The following is a 22,601-nucleotide window of genomic DNA, read 5'->3' as shown; positions in this document are numbered from 1 at the left end:
CCAACTGTTCTCATTAACTGAAAGTTTATTTTCTTTCTTTTTTCTTTACTTTTTTTCCTTTAAGTTCAGCACAAGTTTTCCTTTTCTTAAATGTCACCCTGCTACTTTAGTTATTCTTCAATTAAATAGTTTCTCTTCAAACTTGGGAGTTTTCTTATTTCAAGGCATTGTAGGTAATGATGTCTAGACTCTTTCACCACTCATATTTTTTCCTTGCAAGGAAGTATCACCTGCTTCCCCCACACTGATTTCAATTCCTGAACTCTAAGTTTTAACATTTTTCTGGATTTAGTTTCCCAGGAGTTTTTTGGATTTTTTTTTTTTAATATCATCTTTGCCAAAGTTACATAGAAAATGATAGTCACACATCAGCCTCTGAACATGCAGTTCAAATCTACACTGGGCTTACAATCAATTATATTGTAAAAGGTGCTTGATTTCATTTTATCACCCCCATTAGGTCTCCAAATATTAGGAACTGTGTCTTCCCACATCCCATCATTCTTTGGTGACGGAAGGAAAGAAGGGGCAGAACAGAAATCATTATTTCCAGCCTAGTAGGTCCCCTCTCCTTCTTGGTTAAGCCTTGGTTTGAGCTATAAAAGTGAAAAAAGATAGCCCCGTATCCATACATTGGGCAATAAGCTTGCTTACTATTCTGGGGCTTTTCAGAGGTACACGGTCAGCATAGGACTTGGGTTTTCTGTTTATACATTGAATATCCCTATCTGTAGGGACATTTGTATTGACATTTCTGGTCAAGTCACCTTGTCTAGTTTATCTGTTTAAAGTTTTACATAGTACAAACCAGATGACAATTTGAAAGGTTTTTTTTAATGCTTATTTAACCTGGACAGTTCTGACAGGTATTTAAATGAGTTGGCCTTAGGTTGGTGCAAAGACTCTCTCACATACACTAGCACTACACCGAGGTAAGTAATCAAAAGCATATTTCTTAGAATACTTTGTCATTAGTACATGGTTTTCTAGCTTTTTCTCATCCCAAAAAATTCCCATTTTGAACAAAAAAGAAAAATAACCTAGGTAAATGCTTTTATTTCCTTAGAAGATGAAGCTTGTTTATATCGCAACACATAAAAAGGGGCATAAATAAATACATAATTTTTTTTAAAATGAGGAACCTTAATTTGGGTCTCGTGCACACTGGACAACAGAAACTTCTTCTGACCCTATACCAATAGGGGCAGAAACTTAAACCAAAGGGTCAGAGTAAACAAGCTGATTTTTTTCCAACCCAGAAGTTCCTTTTTATAGTTCTGATAGCTTTAAAATGTGTCCAGCTTTCTCTGCATTTGATTGTGCTTTATTTATATTTGCCTTGTAGTATTTAATTTTTATATTGCATTAAAATATATTTTAAACATACCCTTTAAAATGTTTTAAAATGTGTATTAAAATACAGACTTTGTATACAAGTTTATAATAATTTACAGTGGTAGACTGACCACACCCTTCTCTTTAAAAGTACACGGCTTTTATTCTGGATCATGAAAGTAAAAATTGTAAGATGGCATATTTTAACAGACCGGAAAGCTCATTTTCTTTAAGCCGTAGATTCTAAAAAATACACTAACCTCCTGTTAACCAGAGACATTGTGGAAAGGAAACAAGTTAGATTCTTATCACATATGGGATTTACTTAGTATTTAATATTACATTCTATGCTTTTTACTGAGCTCATTTTACTTGTAAATTTAAATTTTTTTCAAGAATTGTAATTATAAAGAAGTAGCCAGCTGTGGCAGCAACTTACAGACATCTGTACATAGACATATCTGATCACAGTGCATATGCCATGAGATGGACTATATGGTTATGGACCAAGACTTCTAAATCTTGAATGCAGCATACTAAAAAGCCTCCAAATCTGTCCACAAGAGTGCTCCATTTGTGTGCATTTTTTTCCCCTGATTTTTAATTGCTTGGCTGACAGGGGAAAGGCATAGCTAAGAGTTTGTCTCATGACTTTTCCCCCATAAAATTAATAGGTTAATTGCATGTATACTGCTGTTCTTGAAGGAGCTGCGTGGTGGCCCCCTGTTGTATACATCTGTGTAGAAAAGATTTCAAGAAGAGTCAGCTGGGCAGGGAGACCAGACCGAGTCCATGAGAACCCGCTCATCTCTGTGCAGCCAGCAGGCCACAGGTCTTCATGGGTGACTGAACTCTTCAGCTCTATTCATCTCAGTTCTCAATGCATAACAACAAACAGCAGCACTCTCATAATACAGGCCTCTCCATTCTTCCCTCTTTTATCATCATTCATATCTCAGCTATGACATGACTGAAGGGGATTCTGATGGGAAATGTGCTTCAGATTAGCATATTTCCCCTCCACACAATAGGGGCATTAAGCTGCTGCAGTTTGAAAGTCTAAACAAGAGCAGCAAGGCTGGTTTTAGCAGAAATGTCTGAGGCTTAATTATCTATCTCTTTCAAAGCCTTTCAAAAAGTACTCCTCCACCTTTTTTATTTAGAAAAAAAATGGAAATGTACTGGATAAAGGCTTCATTTCCAGTTTATTAGTTTAATACACTAAATGTTTATATACACATATATAATCTAATATAGTGTTTGAATTTAGTAAAAAGCAATGGTTTTATCTGTAAACTGCTTTTACTAATACTTCCCAAAACACCAATCTGTCCAGGGGTGGGTGGGAAGGGGGGGGGAAATTTTTTTTTTCCCCCTTCCTTTTTAGTAACTCCAAATAATTACAGATCTACCATCAGGGGTTCTAGAACTGAAGTACATTGATACTGCCCACTTAAGTACTGGAAAGGAAGCCATCTAAGTGAGCAGTGTCAATGTACTTTAGTTTTGAAAGTCCTGATGGTACATCTCTTGGATGGTTAGGCAGCCAACTCTTCAGCTGTATCCTTTCCTAATGTTACTCAGAAGTTTTACGCAACAGAAAGAGCAGCAAGATAAAGATGTCTTTTTGAGGCAGTGTTGAATTCCCAAAGCTTTTATATTATCTACACTCTAGCACTTGTATATATACACAAGACATATATACATATACATACAAACACATACATATGTAAAACTATGCATATGTAAAGCCTGCGTGTAGTACTTCCTTAGAGGCATCATTCCAGGTTTGTGGCTTTCTGAAGAGTGTGTGTGTACACATACAGGTCTCCTTCGTTTTATGCTGTACACGCGTTCCCAGAGAATGGCGCATAAATTGAATTTGCATAAATCAAACCCACTTTACAATGCAACAAATAAGATAGGTTTCCATGGCAGGGAGGAAGGGAGTGAGGCTGGGACAAGTGAAGGGGCGGGGAGATAGGTGCTGCTTCTGGGGGTCCATAAAGCAGAGGGAACAGACCAGCACTCACCCCAGCCCCAGCTGCAGCAGCCCTGGGAGCTGCTGGCGCCAGCTGCCTGCAGCCACTGGGCTGTACCGTGCTCTGCCTGTCCCTACTCACCCGTGCTCCTGGGCTGCGCCATGCCCTGGTGCAGGCAGCTGGTGGCAACTGCTACTGGGGCTGCTGAAGCTGGGGCTGAGGTGAGTGCTACACCCCACACTACCTGGGGCTCCACTTGTCCACACTTACACCAGCCTGTGCTGGAGCAGGCCCAGGAGTAGCCAACACCAGCTGCCTGCACCATGGCATGGTACAGCCCAGGAGCTGGGCTGAGCCCACGTGCGGGGCAACAGACGAAGCACAGTACAGCCCAGCGGCTGCAGGCAGCTGGCACTAGCCACTCCCAAGGCCGCTGCAGCCAGGGCTGGGGTGAGTGGGGCCATGGCCCTTTCCCTTCCCCCACAGACTTCCCTGCTTGGGCAGGAGGCCATCTATGCAGATCGCATAAAAGTGAATTTACCTCACATATAACCAATTATGGGTCTAAATATGCCATAAGAGTGAATTTGCATATAAAGAACCTGCATGAAAATTGAGGTAAACCTGTATATACACACATACACATCCCACACCCACACCCAAGGTGGATGGCAGGGAAGCTGTGAAGGGCCTGAATTTTGTTGCAGCAGTGCAGCCAGGGCCCCTTCGCTGCTGTCTACCTCGAGGCATGCACGCATCCACTGTCAGCAATGAGCTGGGCTGGGGCTTCACAGACCCTGGTGCAGCCTCCTCACTACCTGCTGCAAGCAGCCCAGGCTCTGTGACAGCACCATCTGCCCAAAGGTACATGTGCGAGACTGGGCCAGAGCTGTGCTACCACGACAAGGATCAGGCCCTTTGCAGCTCCCCAGTCCTGGCACACCAACATCTTGCAGGTTGAAGCTGCAGATGTTTTCAGTACTCTGCCCAAAAATGTTGCCGACCCCTGACATAGGCTATGGAAATTCTAATTTTCTTTTTAAAAATAAAACTTGTTTAAAATGACATTCAAATTTAATTCAAGATTAGGTAAGGCCTAAACTTCTCCCTTAAAATGTTTAAGTAATAAAAGCACATGCATCTACAAGTAGGGTGATGAACCACCCCATTTTTCCTAAGACAGTCCTGGATTTTGGAGGCTGGTCTTCAGTGCCGGGGGGGGGGGGGGGGGGGGGGGGGCTTCCTGTCACAGCATGCTGCTCCACCTCCACTTCTCCTTGCAGCAGGCAGCTGACTTGGGAGAGAGGAAGGGAGGGAGGGAAGGGGCAGTGTCCCAGATGCCCCATCTTTGTAGCCGGGACGGATGGCCACCCTATCTATAAGTCTATCAAAAACCTGAGCTACAGGCAGAGTGCTTTTCTATATGAAGGTAGAAGCATGAGCAACTTCTAACTTTTGACATCAAACTTTATAATATGGCACAACAGTTCATACACTGTACACTAAAGCCTTGATTCTCCTGGGTGCAAGAAATGGGCACAATCCTCGCAGATGGGATCTAGTGTTTGGCTCTAGAAAACCCAGAGCACATCTACACATGATGCTAAGTCACCTTAGCGACGTGCTACAGCAGCGTAGTGTCCATGGGTGGCTACACAAGCATAGTGTCCATGGGTGGCTACACATGACCAGCAGCTACTTTGTCACAGCAGCATGCTCCCCCCCATTATAGCATGCTGCTACAATGAAGTAGCTGCTAAAAATAACTGGGCGCTGTGTGTAAGGTACAGTATGGGTGGTTACTGCACCAAAAGGAAGTACTAAAGCATGGTGCAGTAACAACACCACCATAGGTCAATGTGTAGATGTGTCCCAAGTTCTTTAGCTCATTAGAATTAATCTCTAGTTCCCATCCTAAATTCAGGTACTTGCAAAAAAGTAATTATGCATTAAACAAAAACAACAACTTAGTCATCATTTTCTTGTATATAAAAAAAAATGTAGAATTAATGAGACTGAAGATAGGAAGCTATAGAATTTCCTTATTAAGTGTATACCAGAGTATAACTTACTCTACTGCAGTAAAAAGATTTGGCAAATGTTGCATAAAGGCTTCATTAATTGTAAGTCTACAGGTTGTAATACCTATACCAACCAACAAGAATGCACCTTACTTTAGAGAATACTGAAGGTATATTTGATTTAAAATCAAGGCTTTCCACAAGAGCTCTCTTTGCCTCAGGAAAGTTTCTTCCCAACTCTCCATATTTACACATCATCTAGTGTGAGCAAATGAGCTTGCTATCCTTGGAGAACATGGTGGGAGTCTAGAGAAAAGGAGGAATATTTCTGGCAAAATATAATGCAGCATTTCAGAATTATGCTTTTCAAAATGAGTGGTCTTTTTTCAATCCATCCTGCCTTAGCTCCAAGGAAGCTACACTAAAACTGGTCTTTTGGTACAAAGCTAGGGGTCATCTGGACTTTAACTCACTCCCCCATTGGTTTTAAATGAGCTGACTGGCCTTAAAAATACTGCATATTCAATCTTAGTAATGCAGTGGTCTTAACAATCACTAGAAAAAAAAAGTGTTGAATTTTTTTTGTCTGTGGATCTATGCCCAATAAAACGTTTTATTTCTTCGAGTTTCATACAAGCATCTATTGATTCAGAATTTTACATTTTTCAGTTGAAACATTTATTTCTCTTAGTGATTTCATAGATCACTGTCTATATAAAAAGTTATCTTATCAACCTACCTAAAATGACAAATTAGGCGCTACTTTGTTTTCACATATGCACCTAATGATGGGTTTGGTAAAAGAACAGCCTTCAGGATTTTGCCCATGTCTGACTCTTGGCAAGTATCCTAGAAAAATGCTAACTTTATATGGCTGCAAATGGGGACTCACTGGAAATCAGAGAACACCACTATTTTTGTGAGCAGAAATATTTTGTGGTACTCCATGCTGCTCTCTAAAAAGTTTATTCCACCCAGGCAGAGGTTGATTATCCATTAAATCTGCTTCTCTTTGCTTTTCTGTGTTTTTAGCTCACTCTAAGTTAAGAAAAATATCCAGCGTAAGACAATAGTCATTTTGCACCAACTCTGTAGCATTTGATTCAAGGCACAAGATCAGTTCAAGAGATTGTCCTCAATCTTTTCAGGCAACTGTATGAAGCATACCAGACTTAAATATTTGTTGCAAGACATTCAACTCCCAATTTCTATTCAACAGCACATACTTCAAACAACATGGGAGCCTGAAGCACCCTGAAGTCTACTTAGGCATACACAATTCAGATGAGAAGCAGAAGGGGCATGTTGTATCCCTGAACAGAAAGGCATCTTCAAAGCTGAGGAGGGCGAGCTGAAAATTCCAGTTAAGAAAGCTTTAACTGTGAGATACTAGCATTCAGGAATGATTTAAATTTCAAGAAACATTAGCCCTGGATTCTTCACCTGCTGCCCCGAAGCTCCATATTTTAGCCTAGTTCAGACTGCTGTTGCTGATGGCACAGAATATAAATGAGCTAAACCAAGCAACACAGGCATGTCTACACAAGACACTGACTGCACAGTCATTTAGTAATTGTATAAAGAAGTGCTAAATGACTGTGCAGGAACCAGAGTTACAGCAAAGTTGCACCAAAGAACAGCTTTTTCATTATGCTGACAGCACAGTAGCTCGTGATTATTGCGCGGTAGCTTCATGTCACACTTGCTGCTACACAACGCTACTGTGCAGTAGTCATGTAGACACAGCTGCAGACTATTTAAAATCATCCTCTTTAAGTCAAGAAGTGCAAGGGAGTGTCATATACCTGCTATAAACATCAGCAAATGATGATGCGTGGGTAAGCCTCCTGAACACAGCTGTAAAATCTCAGTGTATAGTATTTTCTTATTTATATGGCATAATTTTATAGTTGCTCGGGGTTGGAAGGGACCTCACATATCATCGGGTCCCGCACCACTACATTTGGGCAGGAAAGACTGCTGAGTGAAGCTCCATCTTCAATCTTACATACTAACCCAGCTCATGATGTGTTAGTTGTCTCTGATTCCCATGTTAAGAAGGCTGACTGTCTTACACAGCACAACCTTACAAACACATACTCTGTAAGAACTGTGGGGGGGGTGGGAAGAAGGAATGTGCAAGATCTCCCTCACTTATGCATTGTACTCAGCATAGGGTTGGGCACAGTCCAAGGGTAGTGACAGAACAAGGACATTTTCCCTTTTCAGGGAAATTACCAAACAAAAACAGATAGGCTGCAGCCCCACTTGTACTGTACCAGCTGACCCCCAACTGGTTCAGGGAAAATCTTGCACCCTACTACATAGTGAATATTTTCAAGGATAAAATGCCCTAAGTAATCTGGACTGGCACAGCAGTGCCTATGCACTTAAAAAGCTTACAGTTCAATTCTGTCTATGTACAGGACCACACATAGTTGGGGACAACCCCATTAAATTATTTCAAACAGTGTTATAGTTAAGATTTAAACAGGCAAAGCTGCCTATTCCAAATATACCTTTTATTTAAAAAAAAAAAAAAAAAGGGGTGGAAGACAAAAAAAGGGGGGGAAGCTATAAGGGTTAATAAACAGGAACTTTCCTAAAGATTACTTTGAATGACTCCATATAATTTATTAGGCTTCCTGGTCCTGCTTCTACAGGCACAGTTGTAAAAAAATTCACCATTCATATCAGGTTTTCTTCAGGGTTTTGTTAACAAGAGTAATACTATGCAGTGCAATTTTTCATCCCTATTAAGTTCTGAAAGATTTTTCTACGTCAGCTTCATCTTACAGTTAAAGTTTGTGTTTCACAGAGGAGAGCTAATGGCAAAAGAGGTGATGAAAAAGAGTTTTGTCTACAAATATTTGAAGTTTTCCTTTAAAAAAACCCTTTGCTTGCAAATATTGACAGAAACAGGAAATAAAGGGGCAGCAAAAGAAATTCCATTAATACACAGTTAACAGTGAGTACTTAAAAAAAAAAAAAAAAAAAACACACACCCAAAAAACCTGGTGACTAAATTCAGTCTGGATTTTAACATCGGCGAAATAAGAAACCCCTAAGATGAGTATAACTGAAAAAGGAAAAAAAGTCTACTCAGTTTGTTAGCTATTAGTAGTCAGAATTTTCTCCCTTCATATCTGTCTGCCTCTGGATGCCTATTTGAGTCTTTCATAAAATAGGAGCGAGAAAAACATTTACATAGCAGATCAGAATAAAAATGACAAAAGTGACTAAAAGCAGGTTTAGTACTTCAAGATACTTTTGAATAAAAATGTTGGTTTTTTTAACTTGGTTAGATTTAAAGTTGATGTCTCCAAACTACTTTAGTCACTTTGACACAAATATCTTTCAACATACCAATTTATCTGCGTGGATAAGGTTAATCTGCTATAATCGTTAATAGTTAATTATACTTTATTTTCAGGACAGGAAACCTGCCTTTAAAATATCCCCAAGGAACATTTCAATCCTTCTTATTTCTACCTTGTAGCAAGAGTGGCCTAAATTTAACCAAGCAGTAGATTTTTTATCTGTGTGGTCTGCATGTATTTGTTTGAACCTGCCTGCATACTTCATTCTTTTTCTCTCTGCTTTTTTAGTATTTATTGAAATAAACCATTTGCAGCCAGAGTACTTGATGCATTTCATCTTTATCATATTGTACAGACTGTGGTCTTCAGAGAGCATCTAATATTTCTTAAAGTAAATCCCTGGCAAGGGAATGGTTCTCCACTATTTATTTCACTATAACATGCAACTACCAAGTAGGAAGTGAAGAGAGCAGATGGGTTATATTATCCATTTAATACCGCATTTTTACCAAACTATTGTTTCTTTGTAGCTTTGCATCATTTGTCATTTCTGCATTTACTTACGTAAATCCAACAGCAATACAAGCCAGAAGAGATTATGAAGAAGCTCTGAAACCCTGAAGCTTATTCCGCATTTTCAGAAGTCTATTTAAAATGTTTTAATTTAAAGTAGATCCATCTAATATAATCAACTACAACAACAGGGTTCTGGTTTGTTTTTTTTGTTTTTTTAACAATAAAGTCTAAACCAAACTTTCTACTCTGAAAAGGCAGGTGACAGAATTAGAGGCAGATCAAAATAGTTAAGTATCCTACTTTACTTATAAAATAAACACGTCAGAAAGAATGGAGAGAGATTGCTAAACTGCATTTGTACTGATATGTAAAACTTACTCATTAGGGCCTCTCTGGGATTCTGCTCCTTTTAGAAAGCCTAGTTCTTTCCCCTTCAAAAAGCAATGTTCTACTGGTACATGATGTGCCCAAAACACTTCCAAGTTCTACTGACACAATCATATTTATCCCACTTACTTTTTCACTTCGTTTGAATACATGCATTGTGAGAGCCTCCTCCTCCGCTTCCACCTCTCTTTTTCTACAGTATGTGCAATATCCATTTGTTTCAGAATATAAAAATAAGTTAATGCTGAAACCACTAAAAAGAAATGCTCAACTTACAGGAATTGGGGGAAATTTGATATGATCAGTAAAAATAAGTAATTCTGAAATCTAGGAGCTCCTGATATATTGAACTAGGAGAGGGACATTTCATAGAATATAGTTATAGATTCAGTTACCCTTCTTTGAAAATATAAGGAACAAAAAAAAAAGGAAGTAGTCAACACCCTTTATTTAAGATTGTTGCCAGGACTACCCCACCTGTAGTGAGATAAATTATAAAATTTAGTGACACTCCCTTATTTAGGCTAACAAGCTGGGAATTGGGAGATGGTCCCTCCATTAAGTAAGTTAGGTCGAGCCAGACAGAGGGTCTGCAGAGGCTTCCTACTGCTCCGCTATAGAGTTCACTGTCAGTTCTTATCATTCATTGTATGCCTGAACTCACTGAACCCAGTGATCACTACACCACCTTTATGTCAAAAGACAACCCCAACCCCAAAACATGGTCCCATCACTGCCCAAAACAAAGATGTGTACGAGACGTGGGGAAAGAGGTTTTCCTGTGTAAGTCTGCCTATCAATAGGTGAAAGAAGTAAAAAAGAGTAGGGAAACTGAAAGAGAAGGAAGCAAGGAAGCACCAGGCAACAGAAGTTCTGGTCACGCAGTCAAGTTGTGCTGCTGTGCAGTCTGATGTTACACAATAACGGTCAGTCACAACTTGGACACTGAACAAAGCAGACTTTTGGTCAGACTTTTTGCTCCAATTGGTTTCACAATCTCATCAGTGGCAGCTAACATAGGCATGGAGCTACAAGCAAAGAAGTGCTCCCACCTAGAAAGTTCTGCACAAGGAGAAAGAGTACATCATAAACATCACAAAAAGGTACATGACTACCACCAGTTCTTCCCACAAGTTCACTTCATCAGATGCCATCGAAGGACATGGAGGAAGCAAAGCATAACAAGGAGAGAAACTCAGTCATTCTTTCAGCATGGAGATGTTGGGATCTGAACTGCCATAGATATTCAGTATCCTTTTTATATTTTACAATAATTCAGGTCATGATACCTTGCCAGAACTTGTTACTAAAGCAACTATTAGTTATTTTAGGATGGAAGAAGTTTAACAGTATGATTTCTTAGAGAACAATGATCAGCCTTTGAGAACATATAGCTTTCATTGTTCTGGCACAAAACAACACAGAACATAGTGTGCATTTTTACACAAGTTCCTGTAGCGGTGCCGAGTGCTTTTAATTAGCAGCTACACTAATTAAAAGCACCGATGCGTCATGTGCAACAGCAGCACAGGGTGCCTCTGCACTCAGAAAACAGCAGCGGTGCACTTTGAGCTAAAGCATGTCAAATGTGTCTCTGTTCAAAGCACACCACTGCCATTTTCTCAGTGTGGAGGCACACTGCACCACTGATACACATGACACACAAGGCTACCACAGAGCATCAATGCATGTGCTCCAACAAACTCAATTAAATCGAGTTTTCAGCACATCAGAGTAGTCTCCCTGCATGTGTCCAAGTGCCCACTCAGTTTAAGGGGTTACAATGTGGATGGTAAATTCAGAACAATACAGTTCGGGAAATAACCAAAGTTTTAGAATTATAATCCTAGAATAACAAGTTATTTTATGTACAATTATTTTTTTAAAAAAAAGATATACAAAGTTGAATTTAATATCTGAAACACTGCAAATGGTCAAAGTCCATTGAAGTACTTCTACCATAGCACAATTGCAGTAAAAATGAAAATAATTTAAATGATCAAAATGATCTGAATTCATAATAGTTCTGATTATTAATCTGCCATGAAGATATCACCTCATCACATAATTGGACAAAAATCCAGGTGACATGAATGCTATTTAAACATCTCCTCAACTTTCAATGAAGTTAATCAAAAGATTCTGTTCATCTGCCATTATAAAGTTACTAGACTATAAATGGGAATGCACTAGTTACACCTGGCTTTACTTTCCTTGCCAGTAATGTTAATACCACCGTCTGTGAACCCCGGACACTCCCCCCTGCCCAGTCCCATTCTCATCCTCTTCAACATAGACATGAAGTAGTTAAGCAGCCAATGACTTCTCTGCTTAAGAGAAATTACACTTTCCTCTACTTCCATCAATTCCTCTGCCTCTCTCAGGGTGGATGTCTCTTATGTACATGTGTCATGCATGAGCTCTCAGTCTCTTCCAAGAAGCATGTGCACAGCCTGGGCAAGCATCCTGCACCTCCTTATATTCCTGTCTCATGGAATCAAGAGCAAAGCAGCTGCAAACTTCACTCAGTTCCCTCCATGTAAAGCTCGTGTTGAGGGTGGCTATGGAATCCATTCTGGCTGCAACATCTGGAAGTAATATATATTGTATCCATGACTTCCATACACTGTGTACTACTCCAGAACATAAGGGGAGTAAAGCAAAACTGAGTCAGAGTTGGAATGAAGGTAAATTCTGGCAAATAGCATGCGTCTACAAGTGGACTTGCCTAATAACACAAGGCAGATCCATGCAGCCTTAACTGGGCGAGATGTCAGTGTTTTAAAGTAATGACTGAAGTGAGAACGGTCCTCTGGCACAGAGCTCTTGATGTCATGGTCATCTAGGATATTAATTCCACTGTCTGTGACTGCATAAATGATATGCTCCAAGCACCAAAGAATCTCCACACCGAATCCAGGCTTAGTGCCAAAAATGAATCCAAGTATGGAGATAATTTTAGAGGTGGTACTTGTATAAAAACTGCCTTATAACACGAAGTTGCTATTAGCTTTTTCTTCTCACTGCATTCAGCACCTTGTCCTCAGCATCAATGTGGGCTTGAACAACTTGTCTTTGAAGAAACACTTGGAGGCTTCCTTGTGAAAGGATGCGCAGAGCTGTGTTTGTGTGCTTGACATAGGGCTGCTTCCTATCACCTTTCAAAGCAGGACTGTGAATTTCTGGTATCTTTTAAAAGTCACTACCTGAATTAGGAAGACTGTCCATGGCAAGTGCCAGATACCAGACCTTTTAAAGTTATGCTTTGCAGTTCCCACCTCTTCAGGATCAGATTTTTTTTTAATAGATTGCTCAGACCAGAAGTGACACATAGGGAGAGAAGGGTGGGGCACGTGCCCCCCCCCCCCCGACAGGACCATCCCCACTGCCGACGATGTCTGCGGATGTTCATCAAGCCCACTGATCTGGATATAAGTCTCTCTCTATGCACTGTATGTTTAAACTTATCCCATGGTAAAAAAGTTTTGAGCATCTCATCTTGATGCACAGAGAAATGTTACTGAGGCACTCTCTTCTTAAGAGTGGCCAAACTTACAGATAGAAAGATTACATGATGTAAAAATGTGTGCATGTGACATTCCATAGTAACAAAAGGATGACAACTCCTGTTCCAGGGGCAGATGTGGGGGCGTGAATTGCAGGGGGGACCCCTTCCTAATCAACCACACCACTGAAGCAGCAGCTGGGGACTTTAGAAAAAGGGGAAGGGGTTCCTGAACCAAGTAAGGAACCTGCTTCCCTTTCCCTCCCTGCTCAGTGGTACCTCTACTCCCCTCACCCCACAACCATTGCTGCCATCTCCGGGGGCAGGGGCAGAGTTCCAGAGCTGCTTTCGCCCCTTCCTGCCAGGCTCTGCAAAGACCCAGGCTGAGCCAGGGAGAGCTGAAGCAGCGGGCAGGTCCCTCCTCCCTGCCCAGTCCCCGTGGTGCTCCCTGACAGATTGCAAGCAAGCATGGGGGGCGGGGGGGAAGGAACCAGCTGACTGTTGTTTCTGCCTGAGCTTGCTCCATGTGTAACCTGGCTGCAGTGAGGCAAGAGCAGCTCAGAAGCCCCAACCCCAAGTCATTTGGGAACAGTGACAACAGCAAACAGGAAAGGAGAGGGACTGGGGGAAGGAAGGGAAGCAGGTGGGAAGATTCTTACCCGCTTTTGGAATTTTTAAAAACTGTCCTTCTTGCTGCTCCTGCAGCACGGTCTGCCTGCCCTGCTAGGAGCAATACTGCAGCCCCTTGTGCAGCTCAGGTCACTTGCTCCCCACAGCCCATTTTACCAAATCCTAGATCTGCCCATGCCCTTTTCTATATAGCGCTCATGTAGCATTTGAATGCAAGCTTTTGTTTTAACAAGTTTCTATAGCTTTATACTGCACTTTGTTCTCTATAAAAATAACGTTAGAAAGACTCCTATATGGATATCTCCAGCAAAAATACAATGGTATGATCCAAGCTTTTTCTGCATGGTGGGAACATTGGGCAAGAGAAAGTTTTCCCACTTGTGGAAGGAGATCTGTCAGTGCATCTTTCTACATCCCTTCTGGTATGACTTCTGAAGAAGAGGTAGCCATCTGATACCATGGCAGACTATGTACGGACAGACTTTCAAATGATCCACCTCGGGCAAGGAGGGCTTGCAGTAAAAAAGACCAGCACAAACTTCCTAAATCAGTAGAATGAAACACACATAAACCTACACCCACAGCATGAAGGACATCCCATTCACTCTTCCCCTCCATCCTATACTGATAGCAGAAAATCATCCATTGCATAATATTAAAGTTTTGGTAACTGAACTTAGTAGCTCCTAATCAGACATCAACTGTGCAACACGAGCAGGGATCCTGGTTTTCTCTGTTAAAAAAAAATCATAAATTTTCTGATTAAAACCCCCAAAATCCACATCTTTCCATGATTAAAGTGAAATGCCACTATATATATAGGTATCAGTTGAACACAATGTTTTACTGATATATTTCCCACAGCTGTGCAAAGGTTTGGTAGCCCATTTGATTCCAAGGGGATTCGGGCTGATTCAGGGACCAAATCTCCAAATCCAAATCAAAAAATTGGGAGACCAGTTAGAAGCGCTGAATTGATTCAAGCCATCTGAAAAGATTTGGAAAAGCTTCAGCCGCTTCAGAGATTCAGCCACAGACTAAACAGGCAGCTGACAAAGCAGCCTCCAGCTGGTAAGTCTGGTAGGTATACTGGGGTTGGGAGAGGGAAGGGGCATGGGGCAGGGAGGGATCGGGGCTGGGACTGGGTCAAGCTGCCCAGTTAAGGTAGGAGAGTATGTTACTCCCTTGCCTGGGGCCCAGGGGGATGTGGGTGCAGCAGTGCTGAGAGTGGGAGCTCTGCCCTGCTGCCGCTTGCCCAGCTAGGGGGGGGAAGAGCAGGCAGGAGCAGGGCATAGCCCCTGCTCCCAGGGCAAGCAGCAGCACGGCATAGCCCCTGCTCCCAGGGCTGCTGCACAAGCATCCTGTGTCCCCCTGGGCCAGCTGGCAAGCAGCAGCAGGGCAGAGCCCTTCTGATGTGGTTATGGCAGTGCTGGGAGTGTGCTATGCCCTGCTGGCACCCGGAGCAAGCCGCACCTCTATCACACCCCCTATGCTAGCTGGGCAAGCAGCAGTGGGGCATAGCCTCTGTGGCTCCCCCCACTGGGGCACAGGAAGGCACAGCCAAAAGCTGCAGGAGAAGCCCCTATGGCTGCCCTACCCAACCCCATCCCCTGCCTGGCCCAGCCTCCTAGTACTTTAAAAAGGCCTCACACTCACTGGCTCTGGCAGCAGTATTCAAGGTCTCTGGGCACTTGTGGCAGCACCCTCCCCCGCACAGCATGGGGTGGGGCAGTGGGGATCATCCCCCCTGCCTGGCACCCATGTGACAGCTGCCTTATGATCCGGGTGCAGCATGGCTCGGCAGGGTGCTGCGCACTGTCTGGGACCTGGGGCAGCTCCACGTGTCAGCTGGAGCTCAGCACTGCTCAGCTCCAGCTCCCAGGCAATGCATGGTGCTCTGTTGAGCTGTGTTGCACCTGCACCATAGGCAGCTGTCACATGGGTGCCAGGCGGGTGGTGGGGGGGACAATCCCTGCTGCGCAGGAAGGCTCTGCCACGAGCATCTAGAGGTCCCGATTGCTACTGCCAGAGCCAGTGTGTGGGGCTTTTTTTATTGCTTTTTAAGTTCCAGGACTAGGCTGGGGCTGGGTGGGGCGTGGGGCCAGGCGGGGTAGCCATGGGGGCTTCTCCGGCAGCTCCCCCTGCCTGGGAAAGAGGCAGGCACAGCTGGAGGAACTGTGGGAGAACCTGTAGCCACCTGATCCGAATCAAGGCCGAATCTGCACTGAATCTCTGATTCGGCCAAATCGAATGGGGACAGTGATTCGAATGACCAAATCAAATCATTCTCTTCCAAATCTGAATTGAATACCTCCCTGTTCACACAGAGCTAATATTTACCATTTTAAAGCAGTTTGGAAGCCTACCAGTGCCTCAGTCACTATAATGAAATAAATTCTAAATACCTGTAAATCTGGTGTTTGACTTGAGGTTCTCTTTTAATCATGGAAAGTCAGATACCCTGCTCCCTTCACTCATCAAGACACGAGTCCAGCTGCGGCTGCCACCCCTACCCCACCACTGCTTTGTGGCACTGAGCAGCCATGATATGCCAGCACCCTGTCCATGCCATTGCCGCTCCCTAGGCACAGCCTCCCAAGCCCTGCCAGCAGCCCTCACTCCCCAGTAACAGCCTCCTGCCTCTCTCCCAGCCCTGCTGGAGGGGGCCTCCAACTGCTAGGGCTATGGGGCCAGAAATCTGGGTCTGCAGCACCTAAGCCCCAGCTGCCAGCCACAGGAGGCAGTGGCTGTTACTACAGCAGAGTGGATCATGGAGCCTGGCTCCCCCTCCTCCACAGGTAGCACAGTGAGAGCAGAGCCCATCAGGGGAAAGAGGAAGGGGTGTGGGCTGCCTACCGTGGGCTTGGGGCTCTCTGCCCTGCTGCCCTCCCCTGGGGCCTTTGCACTCCAGGAGGTGGGGCCTAGCATGGCAGGGCAGAGCAGGGCATGAAAGCTTGTTGCTGCCACAGGAGCCCTGCGTTGCCCTGGTGAGGCATCCCCTGCCCACCTTGTAACAGCATGGGGTACAACTGTGCTACCATCCCCTCTGCTGGCAGGTAGGCAGGGGACACCTCACCATGGAGGTATGGGCCCCGTGGTGGCAAGGAGCTTTCCTGCCTTGCTCTTCCCTGCCAAACCAGGTTCCATTTACTGGGCTGCAGAGGCCCTGCAGGGAGGGCAGCAGGGCAGGGAGCTCTGCCTGCAGCTGGCAGCTCATACCAGCCCCACCACAAATCTGGGGGGCATTTGCTCCCCCCAGGAGTCCATGCAGCCTGCCAGCTTGCAAGGGGAAACCCACTGTTTCCTGTGCATTTCTCCTCAAAATGGGAAAATCCCAGTTTTACCATGTTTTTCCATGGCAGACAGAAAACCTGGATCCCTGAACATGAGGAGCCAAGCAAGAGAGACCCTTTATAATACAATATTAGGAAGCAGCTCTATTCTGGAGAAGTAGTGGGTAGTGAAAAATCCTGTAGATCTGAATTTGCTAAAACAGAGACAAGAACAGGTTCATTTGCTTATTACTGCTAGAAACTGAAGCCTACAATGTTTGCATATGCCTACGGATTAACTGGAGCAAATTATTTTACTTCAAAAGGTACAGTGAACCCCCTCTCTCACCAGCCCTGTTAGCTTTATTGAATTCCTTTAGCAGAAATGTATTATATCAAACCCTCACAGAGCTGAGCAGTCATGAGCAAAATACACCCACTGGTTATTCTGAGGAGGAAAGTAATTTAAATTCCATACACTGTTTCAATGCAACTAACTGGCTTTTGAAAATCTAGGCCACAGTAGACTCCATAATCTATTGGCCAAAGTACACGTGTGCCATAGATTTAATTCATGTGGTGTTCTGGTTTTGTAGCTTATGTCTCATTTTCCTGGGTCAAAACCTGAACTTCAGTGTTCTAGTATTTATATGGATAGAGATCAATATTTTTACACTGTCCCTAAAAATAACATATCCAGCATTACTATAAGTACTGCCAGCATCTGGCGATTTGTACTGTCCAGCACAGATGTGGCATCCTCACAGGTGCATCTTTTAAACATCAAACATTCAGCAATAGCAAAAGGCAATGAAACTCAGTGGGTGCATCTACACATGTGCTTTAATGTGAATTAGCCCATTTAGGCTACTGTGGCTTTTTCTAGTACCTGACAATGGAGATACTAAATTTACTGGACATTAGGAAAAGTGCTTTAAATCAACGTGTAGATGCACCCAGTGATACTCAAAGATATTTTGGTTGATAAAAATATTCCCACCCTACCTTGCACTATCAGGTGGCGTTCGGATGCTTTTTCACAGAAGCCTGTGCCTAAGCCTTCTTTTACAGCAGGGATGACCAACTGTGGCATAAAAGGTGCCTGTGTGGCACGTGGCAGTTCACAGAAGGGACAAGCAGAACAGCAGCAGACAGAGCAGGAAGCAGAAAACAAAGCAGAAAATCAAGCAGGGAGCAAAGGGAAAGAAGGTGACTGTAGAGCAGCAGATAAGGCAGAGAGCACAGGACTAGAAGCAGAAAGCAGAGCAGCAGATCAGCAGGGGCAGGAGAGGATGGCACTTGGGGAGAGTGCAGGGTTAATCTGTGACATTCCTGCTCTAAGACAGCAGCAGGCAGAGTGCAATGCAATCTCAAGGAGCTAAACAACATGATAATTTATGAAATGTCTCCTTGTACAACTTATGAATCGTGTGCTCTATGGGTTCTCTAAACACGTCTCAAAACCAGAGAAAGTTTTAATTGAAAGGCTTGTCTGTCTCCTCCACTGTTTTTTTTACTTCCATCTCAAAATGAAGTTCCAAGAGGTGATGTAACAGGGCTAACAGGGGATCATTAAACCCTAGGGACAGACATTATACATACACCAGTTTATGTGATCAGAAACTGGTTTAAACCTATAAACAGAACACATGTTCAGTGCCCATAAACTGGTTTCAAAATGACTTAAACTGGTCTGAAATAAGCCTGGTTAAATGTAGTATCAGACTTAACCGATTTGGGTCAAATAGGTTTATGCAACCTTCCTGGTTGAAATTAAATCAGTCCCCCAGAATCCCAAATGCTTTGCTGGGCAGGGCTCTGCTCTCTGCTTCAGCTGAGCAGGGCTGGCTCCTTCCCTCTGCTCCCTGGCTGAAGCTCCAGCAGAGACTTCAGGTACAGGGTGTCTGCCTGGCTTTCTCCTGATCCACCCTCTCCCCCCACTTTGTGCTCAACCAAGGATTTCCACCCTCCCCTCTGCCATACACAGACATCACTCAAAATTAGCATACCACATACTAGCTACACCCATGCTGTGGGAGAGAAGACAAAGGCAGACAGGACAGTGGCTTAAGGTTCTTTGGAGCTAATCAACAGGTAGTTGATAGTATCCCTCCATTCCTTCCTTGGGAAAAGTTATTTAAGAAGAGCTTGAACTGAGAGATCCTTTTGTTTTGCCGATGGGGTGATAAATGCTGTATAAACCCCTGCTGGCTCCCTCAATGACCAGCAAGGTGGGGGAACCCCTCCCTAATCAGAGCATCCCGCTGGGCCTGGCCATGCCCCGCCTAAGCTCAGCGCTGTGGAAGGGAAGGGAGGGCTGCTCAGACAGGGAAGACTGTAACTTTAAGAGGAACTCACGTGCTAATCCTTTTATAGAAAAGGAGGAGAGACCAGAAGCAGGATAGCAGTGCTGTGCAAGAAGAGAAAGGGTTGGACCCTGAATACAGGTGGACCAAAGTCCAAAAATGAAACACAGTGGGGAAGAATGTGAGGTGAGGAAGGCTGTCCTGATGCCTAACATTTTGTCTGGATCTGTAGAGAGAACATTAGAAAAAAAAAGTAAAAGAGTAATTGCTTCAGCTACCATTGTGAACCCCATGCATTTTGTGTCTTAAATCACCACATCTTTGGAGGGATAAAGTGTAAAAAAAAAAAAAAAAAAAAAGTGCCCACAAGGCTGGAACATACACAAAAGATGAACTTAGGTGACTAGAATATCAGTCTGGGAGAGACAGACTTGAAGTATAACTGTTACAGACCTTTGGATTTAACAAAAAGGTTATCCAAGTTACTGATGTGGTAAAATATCAATTTGTCTTATGCTGGAATTCAAAGAGGTATATACAATTTTTATGATCAGGGGACTGGTGAAGCTAACCCACATTCCCTTACAATTGCCAGAACTGCTTAGACGTTTTGGCAACACAGAGTGCATTCTTTAACTGCCAGTTACAGTCTGACAGATGTTTAGTGGCCTAGAGGAAGCAGATTGATGGCCTCCTTCCAGTTGCTGGTGGATCTGTTCCAGATCACAAACCATACTCTTAACATAAGCCATAACATTTCTCCTCCAGGTGTTTCTTGCACCAAGATTAACTTCTGTCTGAGGTACTGCACCAATGCTAGGAAAGATGTCTGATCTAGATTTAAAAACAAAAAACAAAAACTTTGGTTGCTAAGGATTTCCACCAAGCCCTTCAGGAAGAAGTTGCTACAATGATTAACCTGCATGGTTAAAAATTCTAGCCTGGATTTGTCTAGCTTTAACTTCCAGCCTCTAGACTGGGACAGGTTTTCCAGACCTGAAATCAATCCTTTAGTTCTTTAAACCAACCAACTTCTTGCCAACTGTCAGCATTTGTTCCAAACGCTGACACTTGAACAGGAAATGGCATTCATGTAGCAGACTTGCTTATTTCATAAAGAGGGATAATACTATTCCTTACTTGTTAAAATATTCCCACTTATATATCCAGCAGGCATATTTATTCTCTTGGCCACTGTAAACCAACAGTGCCGTCTGGGGTTTCACTCCCAATCAACTACTCACGGTGCAGTCCCTTTTTCAGGGACACTGGGGAATTATTTTGAAAAGCAGAGTGTAAACATCACCTTCATTCTTGATTTCTAGATATGAAATATTTAGCTTTATTAAGAAGTACTTTATCTTTACCCGTTCTGCCAGGTTGGCAAAATTAATTGTTTTTATATGAAAATATTTATCTTATGGAGAGTTAATAGAACCTTCCATTCCTGAATATGGAACTCCAAGGAAGAGCACCTTCCATCGTCTGTGGGTGGTGGATTCTCCAAGGCATTCATGTCTTCCTGCCAAGTACCATCACCTGTGCCACTTGTAAATTGCAACTTGTCCGCATGTAAACTGCCATAATCCTGCTAATGTGTCCTAGCATAGAAGTGTTTTACATGTAGAGCTGCCTCCTCAGTCAGCTACAGGATTTGACTCGACTAGATCAAGGCTTAAAAGTTGTGGGATCTAACCATGTATAAACTGCTGCATGAAAGAGGATGAGGTGGGGGAGCAATAAGAGCAGAGAAAGAAGGAAGTTAAGGAAGAAAAGAGCAAGGAGAAAAAAAGAGTATAGAAATTCTGGGTGGTACTGACTTATTTTCTTCCCTCTTAAAAAAATAAAACTTTTATTTGCGACGTTAAAGTGATCATTTCAAACATTTTTAGGTTGATTGTACTCTTCCTTTTATCCAGTAGATCTTATATTTCATTAATTCATACCTAAATAGCATTAGATAATCATTCTGGCAATCCTTTTATTTTAAACCTTTTCAGAAAAAGCTCAATAATGTTTTTCTTGGTCTTCTATATCAAATAGATGTTAATAAACCCAAGTCAGTCATTATCAGCAGTCCTCTGAAGTCAAGGATGATGTCCATCAGGCTTGATGGGTCCTCAGGTGACTAAGGAGCTCGATTCTGGATACACACATTCTTTGGCAATGGGGGCATGTTATCGCACAGGGGAGTGGGATTCACAGCCCTGGGTTGGTCTTCTTCTCCTTCCACTGCTGCCGCTGTTCCACCTCAGTATCTGGTACTCGGGCCTTGAATTGGTGCATGCCTTGTTGGACCAGGTGGCACCACACCACACAGCCAACAGTTGGTGTCTATGTCTCTGTCCTTGAGGGTGACTTCGAATGCATTTTTGTACTGTTTCCTTCAGCTACCCTTTGAGCATTGGCCAACAGAGAGCTGAGAAAAGAGAAACTGGTGAGGGAGGCAGTTCTTAGACATCTGGATGCAGTGGCCTGTCATTAGAGCTGATTTCTCAAGAGCAAGAATTTGAGGCTGGTGGATGCAGCTTCATGGAGGACGCTTGTGCTGGTCTGGCGATCCTCCCATTTGATCCCCATGATTTGATGCAAGCACCGCTGGTGAAAGATCGAGGGTCTTAATGTGCCATCAGTAGATGGTCCAGCTTTCACTGCAGTAGAGGACGGTGGTCAGCATGACAGGCTTGTAAAGCAGGACCTTCATTGACTTCCGAAGTCTCTATTTTCGAAGATACTTTGTTGCAAGTCAGTAGTCACCCGTGATTATACCAATAGAAATTTGCAGCCCACTTGCATATGTTAAAAGCAGCTTAAACTACCAGCATTGAGTAAATTTTCCACCAGCAAAGAGAGAAAACACACAAAAAACATGAAACAAAACACAAACTGCACTTACCGACTCCGAATCCAGAAAGATCATGCTAATTTTTTAGTGCATTAGTCTGGGTGCCTCTTATCTAGATAAGTGCAGTCCTGGTGTCAGACTAGTTCATTTGTTTTTCTGCACACAAACATTTTTTCCTAGACACAAGTGCCACACCTGGACATTAGACCTTTTTCTTCACCCCAGTGTCCCATTGCTTTTAGTATTCAGTCCATCATTTGTTCCAAAACAGCACAGATCTGGTTATCTTCCTTAAATGATGTTTTGCAGCAGCCTCTGACAACAGCTGGAGGTGCTGGAGTATGGAGTTTTGTTTGGGAATGTGATGGCGGGGAACACTATATTTTCATTATACAGGCAGTCCTCGACTTGCAACATTTCGAGTTACAACATTTTGCACTTACAAGGTTTATAAAAATTGACACCCTGTTTCAACTTTGACA

General features: G+C 43.1%; 1 protein-coding gene across 4 annotated transcripts in view; it reads right to left on the bottom strand.

Annotated features, from left to right (window-relative positions):
* The window catches only part of GPM6B (glycoprotein M6B), a 165,043-nt gene that overhangs the window by 55,056 nt on the left and 87,386 nt on the right, over positions 1-22,601 (bottom strand). Inside the window, exon 1 of one of the 4 annotated variants that reach the window (XM_090063573.1) lies at positions 9,553-9,571. The exons of the other annotated variants lie outside the window; for them this stretch is intronic. Coding sequence (XP_089919699.1) covers positions 9,553-9,556 — 4 coding nt within the window. The 5' untranslated portion in view covers positions 9,557-9,571. Of the gene's footprint in view, positions 1-9,552; positions 9,572-22,601 lie in introns of those variants that run through there. 4 annotated transcript variants of the gene reach the window in all.

This window comes from Crocodylus siamensis, chromosome 1, assembly GCF_052110815.1.
Source record: "Crocodylus siamensis isolate JL-2025a chromosome 1, ASM5211081v1, whole genome shotgun sequence".
NCBI lineage: Eukaryota > Metazoa > Chordata > Crocodylia > Crocodylidae > Crocodylus > Crocodylus siamensis.
The sequence above is the reverse complement of the archived record's forward strand: the minus strand, read 5'-3'. Positions and strand labels throughout refer to the sequence as shown.